This window comes from Triturus cristatus, chromosome 5_1 (assembly GCF_964204655.1).
Source record: "Triturus cristatus chromosome 5_1, aTriCri1.1, whole genome shotgun sequence".
Lineage (NCBI taxonomy): Eukaryota > Metazoa > Chordata > Amphibia > Caudata > Salamandridae > Triturus > Triturus cristatus.
The window spans coordinates 1002041446-1002061511 of NC_140587.1; the positions used below are offsets into that span (position 1 = coordinate 1002041446).

Below are 20066 nucleotides of genomic sequence, written 5' to 3' on the forward strand. Positions count from 1 at the left end.
TTTTCAAAATACAATGCCTCGGGGATTTCCGATAATGTCCTTGTAGAAGGCAACAACTCTTGAATAAGTTATAAAACAAATAAAACAATTATTGTATTTAAAGAATTTTGTATACTGACGTGAAAAATCACAGGCACGCGTTAAAACGATTAAAAGTACCGTGGTTAATTACGGATTGGGTGGCATGAAATAACATTCCACTATTTCACTTCCAAAACATTTAATATTTTCATTTCAAGATGGCGGAAACTTTCGCCTGTTTTCCTCAGCCGTCACCTTCCCTACCACTTCGAAACGAGCCAGACAGCTCAATGTACCCGCGGAGGCGCATGCAGACACGACTGTTACGTCACAGCTCGCGACTACCTCTCCAATGTGAATTCTAACACTAACGGCCAGAGTGGCCGGTCCGCTCCTGAAGCGACACCCCCTCCTCCTGATACTGGGTTCTCGGGCCACGGATGGAGGAGGGGGGAGGGCCAACTCACTCCCGGACCAGCCGTGCCGGGAGGCGAGCGTGTGGCAATCCCTCCCCTCTACGCGGGGTGTGCTGTAGAGGAAACCTGATCCCTCCCATTAGGCGCGCGTCCTCTCTTTTCCTTGCTCGTGCTGTCACTGGTGGGCGGAGAGGGGTCTCATTGCAACCGCGCGTGCGCGGTTGCCAAGGCGGCGTAAGGAGTAAAAGTTTAAATTCCCTGCGCGCATGCGCAGTTTCTTCCTCTCCCGGCTCGAGCGATAGGACGCCGCCACATTGGTCCAGCGTTTCAGTTTGAAGGAGCCAGAGAGCGGATCCTTGAGACAGCAACAGCTCGCCCCTAACATCACGTTCATCCATAACCTTCCCTCCCTGCGCGCGCCTAGCCCCACTGACAGACCGGGAATGGCACCAGTGCCTCTGTGAAGCCCCCGCGCGGCCCCTGCATGGATCCCAGAGTAGGCTGGATTCAGCCGGAGCAGAAGGGCCCTGCCAATGCCTTCTGGATGCAAATATGGGAGACCTCCCAACAAGGCTTGCGTGGCTCCTCCGCCGGGGGCTCCCGTGCCCCAGGGGGTCCAGACTGCTGTTACCCGCACTATCTCTGCTTGAACACTCCTGCCGAGATAAGCCCTCCGCCCTCCCCCGTTTCTTCCCCGGATCATGACAGTCCCCCTCCCCCTGGCTACATCAACTCTCATCGGGCGCACTGCCCGCAGCAGCAGCTCCCACGGCATCGGCGCTCCGTGCACTGTCCGGCCTGTACCCGGCCAGAACCCGCGCCTACCACTCCCTTACACCACCCAAACTACTATGACCACCTTCACCAGTACCACCCTGGCCGCCGGAAGCGCGAGAACAAGGCAAGCACCTACGGCATGAATTATCTGCTGCCGCACGGGGCCCCGCGGAGTTCCCCTGGGACCCCCTGGAGGAGGAGGAGTGGCAACTACAGTCCAGGCCTGCAGGGGTAAGAGTTTGGCGACTAAGGGGTTGGATTTTAAGTCATTGAACTAACGTTAAATTCCAAATGTTGAGATCTCTAAGGTTTCCGTCTTTTAGTCATATTGCCACGGCTGACTTTATTCAGGGTCCGGTTAAGTGGTGTCATGTACGTGTGACTCATGACAGCTGAGAGCGAGTGGGCCTGGCCCCTCTAGTAAGACGCGTGTAGGTAAAGGTAGCTCTGAAATCTCTGACCCTGGATCTTAGCAGTTGATAACCGCGCTCACACGTGGGTAGCTGTCAAAGGCGCTAGGTTTCGTTTCTCGAGCTGCTGTTCCTGGCACTGTCAGCCTCCCACCCCCGGGCTCTTCCCGCTGCTGTCACTGCGGTCTGTTTCCGCTGACACCGCATTTGACCCGGCCTTCCACGCTATCATACGGCATTTCTGGAAAGCTTTTTAATTCATGCCGTTTTCTATCAGAGTTTATATGCTAATTGCTGACCCGTCTGAAAATGTAGCATGCAATTTTCGAGGCTGCGAACCCAGTGTCACGTGTGCTACAGGCTGTCATTTTTGGTGCATTTGTGAAGCGAAGAGGTGTCCCCTTTTTGGGGCAACCCGAGCTTGTGTTTTGTCGAAGTACCGTGTACTAAGATGTCAAATTCTGTTTCAAAGATATAACGCCTACAATTTTGAAAATGGAGAAGTGGTTTTGGAAGGGTCGCCACTATTTTGACATAAGCCCGTGTAACTTTGTTTTGATGGGACAAATGCTTTTCTTGACTATATTAGACGTAAGTGTCTATTGTGAATAATTTCCTACGTTTTTGTAGAACGTCTTTTTTGGTTTTGGGAAAATCACCTGTGAAAGTTATTGCCAAAAGCCACTATGGTAGTTTTACGTATGTATTGTCGTAAAGTGACTTACTCGTGATTGTCTCATCGTGGTTATCGGTGGCATCGCTCCACTAAAACGAGCCCAGTGCGGATCGTGCCGACCAGGAGGGCTGACCTTTCCCTTCTAAAGTAGGCGCTGCCTTCATGCCCAAAGCATGCAGCAGCTTCGCTTTGATTTGCTAGTCGTGAACTCGATCCAGACCTTTTGGCCAGGAACCTCTCTGGTCTACTAGTATCAGTTTGTTGGCGGTGTTTTAATGTAAATGAGACTCCCCGTAGTGGTATCGTATTTCTTTTGCTGTGTTTACGATGAACCGTATTTTTGGTTATATGTTTAATTTTTAGAGTAACTGCAATTGCACATGTATTTATTTAGTGCTTACGACCCCTCATATAACATTGACGCGCTTTTTCGGGGAGTAAAAGTTACTCAACCCAACATTATTAATTAGTATGTTGGTACGTTTTTGTATGTTTTTGTTCCTTAGTTAATTTTGTTCCTTTGATTTCTTGCGTGTTTAGTAGAGTTTGCAGTAGGTATAGAATAATGGGAATGGAATTGAAAAGTGGAAGTAAGGTTTTTGTAAGTAGTGGTCATATGTGCGTGTTGGGTGGCATGGCTAAAAACGAGGGATTAACGTTTCAGAAGGATGTTTAGGAGTTAAGTCAGGTAGGTTTGACATGAGACGGTGGAGTGATGGAAAGGCGAGAAGGCATTCGTTTTTAATAGCAAAATGTGTGTATGTATGTGTGTATATGTGTGTGTATATATACACAATGCTTGATGAAGTTGTTTGCTTTATTAAATACCCATATGTACATTGAGCAATATTTGCATGGTTTGCAGTTCCCATTTATCTTGTGGTACAATTTTTTAAATGGGTTCAAATAGCTGTACCTAATATATATGTACACAGGCCATTTATTGAAGTTGTTAGTAGTAGGCATAACTATCTATTTATGCACCTATATGTTCAGGTAAGCAACAGTTTCAACATGATCCGAAATACACATGTATCTTGTGGTGTAGTATTTAGTTCTCCCCTCACATAAATGTATCTATTCATCACAAAGGTTACAAGTACAACAGCTATTTTTCCATACTGTAAGGAGTATAGTTTGACGTGTCGGAGAATACTGTTGTGGTATATTCTTGAGTTATGACTATAGTCATGTGGGTAAGAGCCAGCAGCTCTTGGCCAATCTTCTGAAGTTGAGATGGTTTTCTGTGGATCTTAAGTTTGACGGTAGGGAATGCCATAGATTGGCTGCTTAAGCAGAAATGGATGTTCCACCCATGTTTTGTATTCTTGTATGTAGCCATTGTTGACAATTATCCACTTTTGAGCATAGGTTCCTATATAGTATGTATTAGATTTCTCCCCCCCCCCCATTAAGTTGTCCGTTGTCCTATTTTGCTTTGTGTGTGATACAGAGCAGCATGAATGAGCATTTTGAAACTGGTAAATAGTGTAGCAAGCACCCTCAAAGCAGGTGAGATGTGTGCTTGTGGCTTTACATTTAGGTGGGAGTCTAGAAACAGCATTTTGAATTCTTTGTAATCTTAAAATAGTTGTTAAAGGTGAGCTGTGATATAGATCATAAGCATAATCCTGTTTTGATAGGACAAGATGGATGGTAGCTTGAACCTTGTGTGGGAATCCTAGATGCGGGAAGATGTCTTGCAGTGTTTTCATTGTGAGAAAGCATCATTTGGCTACCTTATCCACTTGTGGATTAATTGATAGTTAGGAGTCCATGGTAATTCTAAAGCCTTGTACCTCCTTATATATTTTTGGAGGTATTCTTATATCTGGCCAGGCGCAAAGAGCATTGTTGTTTTTTTAATTACCACAGCTGAGTATATCAGTTTTTGAGGCCTTCAATTAACAAGTATAACATCTTTTCTGTTTTTGTAGGGGTTGCTCCAAAATAGAGCTGTGCCCTCAATTCTGACTTTTTTTAAGTCTTTGGATGAGTGTATAATCAGCTGTGTCAAAGGCTGCTGAAAGGTCCCAAGAGAAGAAGGGTAGCAACTCTGTTCTGGTTTGTGTTTTTAAGGCCACCCGAGATGGAGATTAGGGACCATTTAGTGCCTCTTCCTGGATGGAATCTAGTTTCTAAGTTAAAATATGGCATTGCCAATGAATTGTGACATCTGGACTTAAGCTGCTCTTTCTATAGGTTTGCACAGGAATGATCAATTTGCTATTGCTCTGTAGTTGTCTGGTCTTGATCAGGTTTCGTTTTTTTTTTGGTGGCGTACGTGTGCCTTTTTAAGGTCTTTTGGGAAAACTCCTGTTAAGGAGTTGTTGATAGTGCTCTTACTGGGATGACCATTGAAGTTGATAGAATCTTTTTTAACATTTGAGGTGGACAATGGTCAGAGACCCAGTTGCCTGGCTTGCTCACTTTGACGAGCTCCAGAAATTCAGGAGGCCATAGTTCATTAAAGGGGTATAGTTGCTGTGTTTGCCTTATAGTTACTTTAGTCTTGCCTTTGTGTGTTGAGCCTGGTGTGATAGCAGGTCACTTTTGATGTAACCAAGGCTCATTAACCCCTTCAGCGCGGCTTGGATTTCCGCGCCACGCTGAAGGTTCCGTGCGCGGGCGGGGCCATGACGGAACCGTTCCGTCATGCGCGTCGAACGGGTTAAAGCCTCATCCGTTTCTGTCTCCTGTGAAAAGCATTGTACATTGCTTTGAGGTCCTTATCGGACTACTGCTGTGTCACAGCATAACAGATTTGCTGTTTTGAAATTGCCCTGTATTAAGTTTTCCCCTTCTTCCTTAACCTCTTCGCTGCTAGGCCTTTTCCCCTCCTGTGCTAAGCCTTTTTTGGGCTGTTTGGGGTAGTGCGCGCTTAGGCCCCTGTAACTTTTTGACCACATTAGGTATCCACGCCAAATTTGCGTCCTTTTCTTCCAGCATCATGGGGATTCTAAAGGTACCCAGGGTTTGTGGATTCTCCTAGAGGGTTCCCAGAAATTAGTCAAAATGCAACAACATTTTGTTTTTTTTGTGAAAAATGGGGAAAAACTGGAAAGCGTCTGGGTTTTTCTCTGCAAATGGTATCAAAAAAGGGTTTGTGGGGCTGAAATCACCGTTTCTCCAGCTTTTAGGGAATGACAGATTTTTGTCAGAATTCCAACATTTTTTACACAGTTTTGGCATTTTTCTGGGACATACCCTATTTTTGCTATTTTTTGTGCTTTCAACCTCCTTCCAGTTAATGATAGAAATGGGTACAAAAGCAATAATGGATCCTGGAAAGCTATACATTTTTGAAAAGTAGACAATTCTGAATTCAGCAAGGTCATTTGTGTAGATCCATCAAGTTTTCTTTTTAGAAGCTGACAGTTAAATATAGGGAAAATTAGTTGAAAAAAGCAGCCTTTTGTGTCAACGTTTTCACCTGTAACTTCTTCGAATTATGACATCTCTCTGAAAGTAATGTACCGTTAAATCCGCTGGACCTTCCTGGTTGTGGGGATGTATAGGACTTGTAGGTTCACCAAGAGCCCAACGAACCCAGAGTAAAAAAACTGACCAGCATTTTGTAATGGTTTTTTATTATGTTCTGGGAATGTAGCAATTATTGTGGGAAAATGTATACATGGAAAAATCGGTATGAAAGTCACCTATGTATTTCTGAAATGGGAACAAATTACAGAGTTTAGAAACAGTGCATAGTTGCACGTTTTCGAAATTGGGAATACTCGTACTAGCATGAGAATTATTGGTCCTTTTTAAAAATGACTTTTTTTTTTACACAATGTCTTTCATTTGGAAGGCAGAAATGCATCAAAAATCAATAGGTAATAACAGTTGCTTTACAAATCTGAATTACCCCAAGTCTCCCAATGAAAATGGTACCTCACTTGTGTGGGACCTCACTTGAGTGGGTAGGCATAGTGCCCACGACAGGAAGTGGCTCAAAACCCAACGTGAACATACCACATTTTCACAATGCAAATTTACAATTTTTTTGCGAAGAGTCAAGCTGTAGTTTTTGAACCCTAGCTCTGCCGGCACCTAGGGAAACCTAGCAAACCTATATATTTTTGAAAGCTAGACACCCAGGGGAATCCAGGATGGGGTGACTTGACTGCCTCCCACCAGGGTCTGTTACCCAGAATCCCTTGCAAACCTAAATAATTGACAAAAAAAACACATTTTCCCCACATTTCTGTGATGGAAAGTTCTGGAATCTGCGTGGATCCACAAATTTCCACCCACCCCGTGTTCCACAAAGTCCTACGAGAAAAATGGTACCTCACTTGTGCGGGTCGGCCTAGTGCCAGCGACAGAAAACGGCGCAAAACGCAACATGGTCACACCTCAATTTTCCAGTGAAAAATGACCCTTTTTTGGCAAAGTGCATAGCTGTAGTTTTTGAACCCGAACTCTGCCGGCACATAGGGAAACCTACCAAACCCATACATTTCTGAAAACTAGACACCCGGGGGCTTCCAGGGAGGTATGGCTCGCGTGGATCCCCCAACGTTTCCTTACCCAGAATCCCCTGCAAACCTCAATTTTAGCTGAAAAAATCACTTTTTACACGCATTTTGGTGTGGGGAAAGTTGTGGCATCACCGGGCTCACACAAATTTTCCACCACCCAGCATTCCCCCAGGTGTCCCGGTAAAAATGGTGCCTCACTTGTGTGGGAGGCCCAAGTACCCGCAACAGGCAAGGGCCCAAACATATTTTGGATAGGTAATGTTGATTTCGCCTCACGTCTTGAGCCCTTGCCTGCCGCGGGTACTTGGGCCTCCCACACAAGTGATGCACCATTTTTACCGGGAGACCTGGGGGAACGCTGGGTGGTGGAAAATTTGTGTGAGCCCGGTGATGCCACAACTTTCCCCACACCAAAATGTGTGAAAAAAGCGGTTTTTTTTCCCAGCTAAAATTGAGGTTTGCAGGGGATTCTGGGAAAGGAAACGTTGGGGGACACGCGCAAGCCATACCTCCCTGGAAGCCGCCGGGTGTCTAGTTTTCAGAAATGTATGGGTTTGGTAGGTTTCCCTAGATGGCCACCGAGCACCGGGCCAAAAACCCAAGTGACCCCCCTTGCAAAACCAGACTGTTTAGACATAATTATTGGTTTGTTCCTACAGCGTGAGAATTTTGGAACAATATTGCAATGAAAATGTGGCAGACATTTTGAGGATTGCAGGACATTGGGGATAAAAAAAACTTTTTGAATTCACAAGAGAGACATCACCATGAACTCCCATGGGTTTTCGACAATATCTACAGTTGGTGGGTTATTCTTACATGGAAAGTGTACCTTGGCAGAGAAACTAAAGACAAAGATTCCTGCACAACCATCTATTCCTCAAACACACACACATACTGGTTGGATTTGGCACGAGGTCAAGTCATGGTTCAGTGTATTAAATGTTATTAACAAGAGATTTCACAAAAATGAAATGCACTGTCAATAATTAAATGCACAAAAAACCAAGCCTATGACCCGCAGCTCGTGAGCTGTAATGCCACGTCAAGGCACCAACCACTTTACAGGCCATTCACACACCTTTCATACGTGATACAAACAAGACCATTCACACCACCAGGCACAAAAGCAACACATTACTAAAGTCACAAAAAGGGACAAGGTACACCCTGCTTCAGAAAAACAAATATTACTGCACAGCCATCTAACCCTCAAGCACACACACATACTGGTTGGATTTGGCACGAGGGTGAGTGATGGTTCAGTATCTACAATTGTATTAGCAAGTGATTTCACAAAAATGAAAAGCACTGTTAATAATTGAAAGGGTGAGAAACTGAACCATTGACTCGCAGCTCGTGAGCTGTAAAGCCACGACAAGGCACCAACCTGTTTACAGGCCATTCATACACCTTTCAAACGTGTGAGACATACACCTTTCATACGTGTGAGACATACAAAACCATTCACACCGCCAGCCGCGGGCCCATCACATAACAAAACTCACACCAGCACACAGCGCCATTCAAGGGCCCATCACTTTCACACGCCCACAATCCTGACACAGTAATTACACAGGCAGATGGATTGCGTGGAGTGGCTCTCAGCTAGTATTGTGTGTAGTGACCAGCAGAAAGTCACTACTCACACACCGCTAGCCGAGCGCCAGTCCACGCACACCGCCATCCAAGCGCCAGTCCAGGCACACCGCCATCCAAGCGCCAGTCCACGCACACCGCCAGCCAAGCTCCAGTCCACGCACACCGCCAGCCAAGCTCCAGTCCACGCACACAGAATCAAATTTTCCAAAGACTACAGACCAGGCAGTTCACTTTACCACTCATGGATGCTCCCAAAACTTCTTTTGCGTGTGGTACGCTCTAAAACAAGCAGGGACACACAGCCCAGGTTTAGAAGGACAGTCGGGGCAGTACATATGAATCTCCTTCCACGTACCTCTTCACCAACAGACTCTACATCTCCTACTGGGAAAATCTTTTGAGGGTGTGGGAGGAATGTGATCAGGAAAGTGGCGATCTCTCAATCTAGCAACATCCTCCATCGCTCCTACTCTAGGAACACTTGCCTGTTCCACTACAACAAGGCTGCCTATTACAGACTCCTGAAACTTAGCAAAAGTCATCTTTGACTCAGGGCAAGAATCCTGGAACACAACAAAAGCATTAAAGATTGCCAAGTGGAAAAGATGGATAGACAACTTCTTGTACCAAATGTAAGCCTTACGAAGAGCAGCGTAAGGTTCCAACCTCTGATCTACTGTGTCAACACCACCTATGTGCCTATTATAGTCTAAAATGCACATAGGTTTGCGCACTTAAGCGACCTGACCCCAAACAGTCACAGGTGCAGTGCTTTCATCATGGATGGTAGTCGGCATGTAGACATCTCTCCTGTCTGAAAACTTCACAGCAAGAAGCTCCTCGCAACGCAATGCACTGCACTGTCCCCGCACAAGCTTTTGACAAACAAGTTCTTTTGGGAAACCTTTACGGTTAGAGCAGATTGTGCCACAAGCAACAGTGTCCACTTTGGCCAATTCCCTGAACAACCGCACACCAGTGTAGAAGTTATCTACATATAAATGGTGGCCTTTGTTAAAAAAATCCTCTACCAAGTTCCCAAACAATTTTCTCAGTCACTCCAAAAGTGGACAGACAACCAGGGAGGTTAATCCTGGATTCCTTACCGGTGTACACCCCGAAATTAGAGACCTATCCAGTCCTACTGTCACACAGCATTTACAGCTTTATTCCATAGCGTGCCCTCTTACTAGGAATGTATTGCCTAAAAACCAAGCGGCCCTTGAACAACACCAAAGACTCATCCACTGCAATTTCTTTCCCAGGAGGATAGATCTCAGAAAATCGATCAACAAAGTGATCAAGGACAGGCCTAATCTTAAAAAGACGGTCACACTCGGGGTGATCTCGTGGCAACGCTAAACCATTATCAACAAAATGCATCATCCGAAGCAGAAGCAAATACCTGTCATGACTCATGACTGCCGGAAAAATAGCAGTTGCCAACAAGGGACTAGTAGACCAATATGAAGACATTGATGGCTTCCTTAGCAAGCCCATCAATATAGTTAAACCCAAGAACTTCTTCATCTCCAAGATTTGTGGGAGTCCACCGGGTAGTTCTAGAGTGTGGCTTAAGACTGGCACAGTTGTCCCTCAAAAATTGTTCGGCATACAAATTAGTCTGCTCAACAATCTCTGCCAAAAACACATCGTCCATAAACAACTGAAATCTTTTATCGGCAAACAATTTTCAGTATTCACTCTACACCCTGGAACACCAGTAAAGTCTGGCAATGCCGGCTGCACCATGCCAGGGGCAACCCAGAGGTCATAACTTTCAAAAGGAAACCTTGCAGCCCCAGCCTGCAGCCCAGATGCCCCTTGCCGCACTACACCAACGGGAAGCCTTGCAGTCCTAGGCTGCAGCCCAGATGCCTCTTGCCGCACTATCGGCACATCAGTCTCCTCCTCTAACACAGTCACTTCATCCGCACTAAGAGTATCTTCATCATCCGATGACTCCATATGGAGAGAACTCGCAGCCAGAATCGTCCCCTGCCTCCTCTTCCCTCAGATGCAGTCAGTCTCTGAACCATGGTCAGAGGAAGACTCAAAAAGCAAACCAACAACCTGCTGAGCAGTAATCCTGCGGCTAGCTATTATACTTACTAAGATAGAAGACTGCACAAACAAGTCAACAACAACAAACAATGTGCAAACCAAGTAAGTAAAGAAATGTGTACCTTTATCACAAAGATCAATGTACTCCAACTATAGAATTCAATTTCAAGAGACAGCTACACTCACCAGAACCTACTCTGCAGTGACACAGCAAAAACCAACGATATCCAACTAGAAAGAAGACAAAAAAAACAAATTACTCACAAGACAACAAAATACACATCGAGCACAAATGCAGACAGTTTTTGACACTCAAAACCAAATATACTGCTATTACACCATTTGCAAAAAAAAATTCATGCAGAGAAATCAAACACATTTACATTGTACAAAGAAAAGTCTCTTACCAAACTACACAAACAGCAGAATCACCAGTAACGAAACCGCAAACTGAAAAGAGCAAAAGCCTTCACCTAGAACAAAAAAGTAAAAAAAAAAAAACAATTGCAATTCACAAAAAATATAACACTAAACATTACAACATGCTATGTTACTACCCAAATGGTAAATCGGGTTGTGTGCCAGATGGGGCAGAAAACAGCAGGAAAAAAACAGGCTAATTTGTCCCGGGGCAGGGGGGGCAAAATACATATTATAAAAAATTGCCCCCTGGAAGCGACCCTTGCCCAAGGGGTCACTTCCATTTTTATTTAAACTAATTCCCTGGTGGCTAGTGGGCTTTTCTGCCCCCCCCCTAAGGACCAGAAATGGCTACACAAAAGACTGATCTGCCCCCAGGGGGGGCAGAAAAGTCCTAATAAAAATTTGGGCCCCCAGGAAGCGACCCTTGCCCAAGGGGTCGCTTCCTTACTGCTAAAACAGACATCCCTGGTGTCTAGTGGGCTATTCTGCCCTCCCTGGGAGCAGAAACTGATACAAACACGACCGATCTGCCCCCAGCGGGGGCAGAAAAGTCTTAATATTTATTTTGCCCCCAGGAAGCGACCCTTGCCCAAGGGGTCGCTTCCTTTCTGCAGAAAAAGACATCCCTGGTGTCTAGTGGGGCAGCCCTGCTCCACGATCGTGACGCTGTGCGCGATCGTGAAGCAGGAATGCCCAGCATTGAGACATCAGGGGAGAGGAAACACTCTTTCCTCTCCCCCCGATGCCTCAATACTTTCAAACATGCCCCCGCAGCCCCACCGGACAAGAACTCACCTGCTGGGACGCCTGGAAACAAATGGCTTCCAGGCGTCCCAGCGCGCTCTGTGCGTGCTGACGTCATGGGGAAGCGTGGGGGGCCTCGGGGGTGGCAGCGGAAACTCTTCCGCTGCCATCCCCCTCTGTGGGGGCAAGATCGATGCCCCAGGGGGGTTGCGCCAGCGCTTCCCCCAGGGGCTGTGCTCATGATGGAGCGGTTCCGTCATGAGCACCGAAGGGGTTAAAGGCAAACGGTTAGTAGCTAATGCCAGACAGATTAGCTGTTTTATAGGTCTGCTAGCCAATACCTTTCTGCGTTTACTAAAATTATGTATATAACCTAGTTTCTTACAGGGGATTTCAGCCAGCCGTTATCCATTGGTCTGTGGTTGTCATTCACATTTGTCAAGGGACAATGCGTCCGCCCACTGCAGCCACTGGCTGATTTTTTTTTTTTGTTACAGCACGTGTTTCTTACACAAGGAGCAAATCCACACACTAAGTAGTTCCCTTCAGTTTCATGGAGTATTATGGCAATGTGTTTGGTTTTTTGGGATTCCAAAACACTTTTGCCTTAATCCAATGTTTTATTTTACATTGTTCGTCTGGTAGCTTCCCAAACCGGTTTTTTATTTGTTTTTGGAGTAAAAACCATGAGAAAACAAAACAAACAGCTAAAAGGCTGGCTGCCGATGCCAGACCTATTGCAGAGGCGTGGAACTAATTAAAATCTCTACTTGTCGACAGGATAAGTTGCTTCCTAAATCTAACTGTCCTGTAAAGTAAAAAAAAAAAAAACAACTTGTCTCTTTGATGCCATGTAGTGCAGCTACAAATCATGCCAGCTATCTCATTATATAAAAGATCAGACATTAACCTTTCTGATTATGCCAGGGCTCATACAATTAGTAAGGTTTGAATTCTAGCAATTGCCTTATTTTACCACCTTTCCGCAGATCTACATACTGGGGCTGGAGGTAGCGTTAAGCAACATCTCCAGGGCTGGAATGCCCTCTTGAGTCTGAGCAAACCTACTAAATTGCATGTTTTAGGAGTTTTCACCAGCTGTTCACTAATCTTTACTCGTACTGAGGTTGGAAATTTATTCCTGACAATGTAGCATTAAAACTTCATCAAGATTGGGGGAAAAAGTGGTTCAGGGAAAGAAATTGTAAAGGCTCAATAGATTTCTCATGTGTCAATCTACACATGCACCTTTAATTGTGCTAAAAAGCAGTTCCCAACAATTTCCTATCCTATTTCTGTATTTATTTGTATATTTATGAAAGACCTAAATCTGCGCTTATGCAAGGACTTATACCATGGGTGCAATTTTGGCATTTTTGAAGAATCGGGCCCCGAATTAGGTCTCGAGTTACCTAAGACACTTGTGTTTTTTTTATTTTTTATTTCATAATTCTCTTTTGCACTATCTAACGAATGGCTTCCTCTGTTGCACAAGGAGCATATTGGCACTCAAAATAGTTTTTCCAGTGTTGGGAACTGCGTGCTTTTTGCAATCCCAAAAATGTGATTGATTTTTGCCAATGTTTGTTATAATGGTGAGGTCCTGGCAGCTCCCACAAAGTTTTACAAAAACCATATCAAAAGACACGCATTGATAATACCAAAATGATGACCACCAATATCGGGCCTATTGGCTTTACCAATGCTCGTTTATTTCCATGTTTACCATTATCTTTTTTAATAAGGTTGCACTGATTTTTCTATTATGAATGTTTTGGTAAAACACTCATGCATCAACACATTTTACTAAATGATGCTTTAAAGAAATGTCACCTACAACTTCACAGAAATTTAGAAACTTTTTTTTTCTAGTTTAATTTTTTTGTCAACATTTTGAGAGCAAAGGATCATGAGTCTTGCTTAAAAGCTTCTGCAGATATTTGCATCTAATTGGAGAGCCTTCTTGGAGCATTGTACTCTGTTACACAGGAGCCACTGTCAGTAGTGCCGTCCAAGCTTACGTTTCCTTAGAGCGCTCACCCTAATCAGAGACTTTTTATTAATCCTAAATACACTTTCAAACCGCATTAATATATGGACGCAATTAATCCCTGAATTGCAGACAATGCCCTTCCCTGATCCATAATGTGGTAGTGAACGGAAAGCCAAAGTATTTGTGCTGCAGGGGGATGGGCCAACTTGTACCAAGGACGAAATAAATATGAAAACTTGTCGTCCTTGACCCCAAACAATATGTCCTGGGTGTCAGGCTATAGGAATTCCAAACCCCGGTTTTGGCTTAGTTAGTCCTTATTTTTTCAGGATAGATTACTTCACTGCAGGTGGCATTAGAAGATTAGGTAGCATGATTCAAAGGAAGAATGTCAAATTCATGAAAAAAATCCAGTAAGAAGTAAAACTAGTGTCCATCGCGCTACACATTTACCTTGTCATGCTTCTTTCTGAGATGCTCAGCAATCCGAGGGATTGCAGTATTTTTCTACTTTAATACTTATGCATTGGGACAGACTTTACATTCACCAGCAGTTGCCTGATGGTTCATACTGCTTAGGACCTGTCTCTAGAGTGGCTAAGGTATTGGGCAAATATATAATCAGTGTTGTTAATTCCACAACAGGCGAGAACTCACTTTTACGAACAGTAGTATTACTATTTTTGCCAGACACAAAGTATATACATTACATTTTAAATCGTTATTCAGTGACTTTGTCCTTCTGAATGGTCCTATTCGTGGTTTAGTTAGACTATATAGAGTTTGAGCCAGCCTCAAACTTGAAGGTTCTGAACTTTTTGAAACCCTTGTTCAATATTATCTTGCATCATAATCTTGAAAAGTCTCTGAAGATTTCTTTGATATTTTCTAATGGGATCAAAACCTTTCAGAAACGCATTCTATTGTGTTAGGAGCCGCCCCCCCAACCCCAGATGACCTTTCCTGACAACCCTCCGTTAACTGCTACTTGAGTCACATAACTGGTCTTTAAAGTAAACATTTCTTGTGTCCCATGTGGAAGTAAAATGTATGTTACAGTATGCTAGGCACCACGATTAGAATCACTTGCTTATTGAGATTTGTGATGTTCACAAGGTACTATTCATTTTTGATTTTTAAACCTTTCTTTCTGAAAATTGTTAATACTTTTGATCGATTTTTAAATGAAATGTTAATATATAGAACCATGGTATACATTTTGTTTTCCTTCAATCCTCACCCCCCCCCCCCCCCCCCCCCCCATTTGGCCCAAGTTTGTAACAGACCCATTCAAACGAGCCATGTCTCCCCAGTCTTGGTGTCTACCTGGAAACCACCTCACTCCCAGTTGTCCAGCCCTCGTGTATGTGTTCTTTGAAGTCTCAATCATTTGTTGTAGCGTATGGCCAACACTGTTTCTGGGCATGCATTGCCTGGTGTTTCATTTTACTTGTGGTCTCATTTCTCAGATTAGAGAACATTTCTCATTGGCTGTAATTCTAGACCAGCTGTGGATGTCAGGTGGCTTAATCTTTTTCCAGTTAAGTGATGTTTATTTAGTTGCTAGTAACATCTGGAATATAAGTGGTCAGTCTGTACTCTTCATTCCTTACATTGACGTTGGGCATTTTTCCAGTACTCAAACAATTCACTAGGCTTTGGAAATCCTGTCACTTTTTTTTTTAATGTCTTGACTTATCTCCAAAATATTTGTTGGCTCGGTGGGTGTCCAACACCTACATTGTGCTCCCTCCATTCTGCTCTCCCTTTCACATTTACCCTCTCTAAGGATGGAGGTTTATCAATCCAGTCTGTGCTGTCATGCCATAACTTTCTCGATTCTGCAGTTATTTCCTTCCCTGCGAGTTTTGTTCATTAATGGGGATTATGACCCTAAACCAGAGAGATTTTCAATTTCAGCTGTGGGATTTCAGGACTGTAGGTGGTAAAAAATGTGATCAATGAAGTTGGAAGGCAGCTATGTAGAAGAAGCTTGCTTGGTTCGATGAAGTTGGCAGGCTGCTATGTAGAAGAAGCTTGCTTTGTTCTGCCAATTAATTCCTTGCAATGCATTGCATTGTCCAATGTACGGAGCCCCAGGAGACAGTTTTTTTTAAAAGATTTAAATTATATTTTGTTTTCATATAGTAAGGCGAAAGACATTACAGAATACCTCACCTACATCCATCGGCCAGGGAGCGAGGGGGGGGAAATGGAAGGGGAGAGGAATAGAAAGGGTATAAGCAGTTGCAGAGGGTGTGGTGGAGTAGCGAACGCTTCTTGTTCAGGAAGATGCCTTGTCTAGGTAATGGCTTATACTGATGCCTGCAATATCATGTGAGGGTATATACACAAGGGAACTCTTTAGCTATTCAATCAGTAGTGTTCTGTTGGCTTGAGGCAAAGTACACACAGGTATGTCTGTTAAGTCCATTCTATGAATTCATCTGTTAGAATTACTAAACGGGGGCCCCAGGTTTTATTCAATTGAGGTCATCGCTGCTTGGAGGCAACAGACATTTTTTCCTTACCTAATCCCAGATTTTATGGAGCCAATCGGTTTGACATGGTATTTTGGACACCCCGCAGCGAGCCATGAGAGCTTGTTTGGCAGAGCATATGGTTAACATGATTGCTTGTCCCATCGCAGCTGTCCCGGGATAGGTTAGGGGATTGGGGAGGCCCAAGAGGACACAACTCTGGAATCTAGGAAGTGTAGTGTCATACGCTAGATCAATGGCATCCAGAACTTCCCACCATTAATGGGTAAGCTTAGGGCAGTGTCAAAGGTGGTGTTAAATTCACCACCTGCCCACAACCCCTTCAGCAGTTTGCGTTTTGCCCCTCCCCTGTTTCCATTGTGCTGTGTGTTCTCGGGTATCGCACCAGTAATGCGCCAATTTGAGAAGTCTCCCTGCCAGCAGCACTGTCCGCGAAAGTGTTGGCCCTTTACTGAATGTCCTACCATTTTTTTTGTGAAGGGGCGTTCACCTTTTTGTTTCCCATCTCAGTTGATTTGGTGTGGGTTGGGTTGGGTTTGTGATGCGTTGAGAGGTTTATATGTGGGAGAGCAGGTGTCTGTCTGGGTATTGAGTAAGGAGCCACCTCAAGTGTCAGTAGGGGCCTATTAGCATGTGGGCGTACAGAGTTGTGTCCCAGTGTTGAAGTGGCATGTATTGCTAATGCGCCGTTGAGCGTAAGCCGTAATTGGGTCGAATCTGGTGGAAATCTATTGGCCCTGTATGGTCAAAGGGGTCACATATTCTCTTGCAATTAGCCTGCTGCCAAGATAAATAGTCAGATCCCTTCCCTGGTAGGCTGGGGCAAAGTCAGGGTTAAAAAATCATCGGGGTTTGTGGAGAGATGCGGGTGGATAGCTACTTGGATGTTGCACCTTATCCCAGGCCCCCATAGTAGTTTGGAGTACTAGAGAAATATCTAGATCTCCCCCTCCCCGGTCTGGGTAATCAAGGGATCTTCCAAATATGGTTACCTGCAATAGCCTGATAAAGCACCAATGTTTTCCGTAGTGGGCCTAGCCCATTTCACCAGATAGCAGAGTTGTCGCTTGATAGTAATGCATGAGAGAGGTTTTTCAAGGCCTCCTTCCAGGGTGTACAAGTATTCCTGTTACTTAAATATGCGTGCTTTTTTACCTTCCTACATGTAATTTTCTGTGAGATGTTGTAGCCTACCCAGGATTTGCAGTGGCGGTTGTAGAGGAAGAGTTTACATGTACAGGATCGTAGGCAGGAGTGTTATCTTGATACCCGTGAGTTGCCCCAGCCAAGAGAGAGCTTAATTCTTCGATGTCTGCAGTTTCGATCGCACGTTTGATAAGAGGATCCCTTAGCTGTTTTTGGCTGTCTGATGTGTTGTATACCTGGAGCTCCATATTCACTAGTCCCTACATGGCCCATGGGAAGGGAAGGAGGTGTTGGAAAGTGACCCTTTCAGCTTAACATCTGTGACGTTAGATGTCTGTGATTTTTGAAGGTTGACCTTGAATCCAGAGGCCTTCCCAAAGGCCTCTAGTTCCCACATAGGTGCCTCCCCTCCCCCCCCCCTCCTATTGAAATACCTGATATTGTGTGGATTCCACATACACATCCAGCAAATGGCTCCATATAAAGAGCAAAAAGGCGTGGTGACAGAGTGCACCCCCTGTCGTCTTCTGTGGGCAATATCAAAACGCAGGGATGTAAGGCCATTAGTTAGGACTGTCGCTTGCACTTTTAAGTAGCTACACCGTACACATTGTCTAAACGAATGGCTTTGTAGTACCAGATGTAAGTAAGGCCAGTGGACCCAATCAAAGGCCTTTTCCGCATGGACTGAGAAAAGGCGCACAAGCACTCTCGAACGTTGAGCTTTATCTAAAAGGTAACAGATGTGTTTGGTATCGCCGTAGTCAAAAAAGAAAGACCTCCCTTGGATCTGTATATATCGACAATCACTCAAACACACAAGTCTTAACCCCTTCAGTGCCCATGACGAGCTGGACTCGTCATGGGCCGCGGTGGCGCTGTGCCCATGACGAGTCCAGCTCGTCATAGACCCCGCCCGCTAATGCAACGGCCGGCACTGGGCGGGGAAAGGGGCGGGCACTGAAGGGGTTAAATTAGCAGGGTGAGATTCGGCATCAGCGAAGCAAACAAACTATTTGATCATAAATTTATTCAAGTTAATCACATATATCTCACAGAATGTAAGAAGTTATACACATACATTATAAAACAAATTTTTAATGTATGTGTATAACTTCTTGCATTCTGTGAGATATATGTGATTAACTTGAATAAATTTATGATCAAATAGTTTGTTTGCTTCGCTGATGCCGAATCTCACCCTGCTAATTTAAGACTTGTGTGTTTGAGTGATTGTCGATATATACAGATCCAAGGGAGGTCTTTCTTTTTTGACTACGGTCCTGCTTGGCATCCCTCTCCCTTGGTTTAGGGGTCCCTCTCTCTTTGTTACAAAAAAGTGTTTGGTATCGCTACAGCTCCGTTCGGGTAGAAAACCTGCATGATCTGGGTCCACTAGGAACTGCATTTATGGGGCCAGGCGAGTCGCCAATATGATGATTTTAGCATCCACATTAAGTAGCAAGATCGGCTGATGGGATGAACACAGAGTAGGGTCTTTGCCATGCTTGGGTAAGACCGTAACTGGTATCTTTCATGGTGTCTGAGTATTCTGTTTCACTGAAAAAAGGTATATAAGTGCCAGACAATGGGGGTAGGAGAGGAGGCAAAAGGTTTAAAGTCAGGGGGGATAACCATCTTGTCCTGGGGCTTTGCCTAATTAGATATGGGCGATCGCTTTCATCACTTCATCTGTGTATTTGTCATGCTCCAGGTGGCCTGGTCGAAGTGGCAGCATCCTCTGCCAAGTCTTCAGCTGAATAGAGGGCAGCATAGAAATGCTGTAAGGCTTGGCAGTATTTTTAGGTCTCGCCTGAGCCAGCGCATGTGCTGCACTGCGAGACATTTAGTAGGTGGGTTTTCAAAGTGCTAACAAAAATTTTGTGCTGGCTACAAGCTTGAGTGCACCATGGCGTGCACGTGAACAGCTGCTCCCCGCGTTCCCCCCTACCTTCTCGCCCAGCCATCTGCCTTTCCTGCGCCAGCCTTCAGCATAATCTCTGCCCCTCCCCCCGCTGCTGCGCGCGCATCCCTTTCAGAGAGATCGCGATGACTTTCGCTTTTACGGCCGCGCGGCATTACTTTTACTGCCACGGGGCCAATGCTTGTTTGCACTCTTGCACTATTTCCTCTGTTTGTTTCTTGCTGTTTTGCCCCTTCCTTCTCTCTTTGCCTCTCATTCTTGCTCCAATTCGCTGTAACCCTTTTGTTGCTATCCTGCTTTTTTTGTTGCCATGTCTGCTTCCGCATATTTTCTCATTTTTACCTCTTTTTAATTATGCATCCTGTTTCCTCTTGTTTCCTCTTTCACTCTTGCTTGCCTCAGTCTTGTTTTGCCTATTTCCCCCATTCCACTCTTTTTCCCTCACATTCTCCTACATCCAATTCCCACCTCCCTTACCTGCCTGCTTCTCCTGCCCCCAAACCTCAAGCTGACCAGTCCTGGCCACCGTATCTCCTCCCTCATCCTCCAGATCTTTATGGTGGCTGCACCGCAGACACCTAGCTGGCGTGCCAAACCCGCCCACTCAGCAGATGTGTGCCTCTCCCTCAAAGCAGACGCCTCTCCCCTCACTGTGCCAGGGCCTCCTCCACCCGGATGTTTGGAGCCTTGACCTGCTCCCCCTGCCTCCTCTCCTGCAGCTCGCCCTCATTTCGCCCAAGCACACTACCAGTGCATGGAACCCTGGCCCCTCACCACCCACCCCAGTCCCATCTCCCTCTGCCTCATAAGGAGCGAGCAGCCATCACGTGCCACGCTCCAATGATGTGTAAAAACATTTATTAGGACAGGAATGCAAGCATTTAA

General features: G+C 45.0%; 1 protein-coding gene across 1 annotated transcript in view; it reads left to right on the top strand.

The window, feature by feature from the left end:
- Positions 1–397: 397 nt before the first annotated feature.
- Positions 398–20066, top strand: part of TENT4A (terminal nucleotidyltransferase 4A) — a 535327-nt gene continuing 515658 nt past the window's right edge. Inside the window, exon 1 of the mRNA XM_085606105.1 lies at positions 398–1445. Within this exon, the coding sequence (XP_085462231.1) occupies positions 922–1445 (524 nt within the window). The 5' untranslated portion in view covers positions 398–921. The remainder of the gene's footprint in view (positions 1446–20066) is intronic.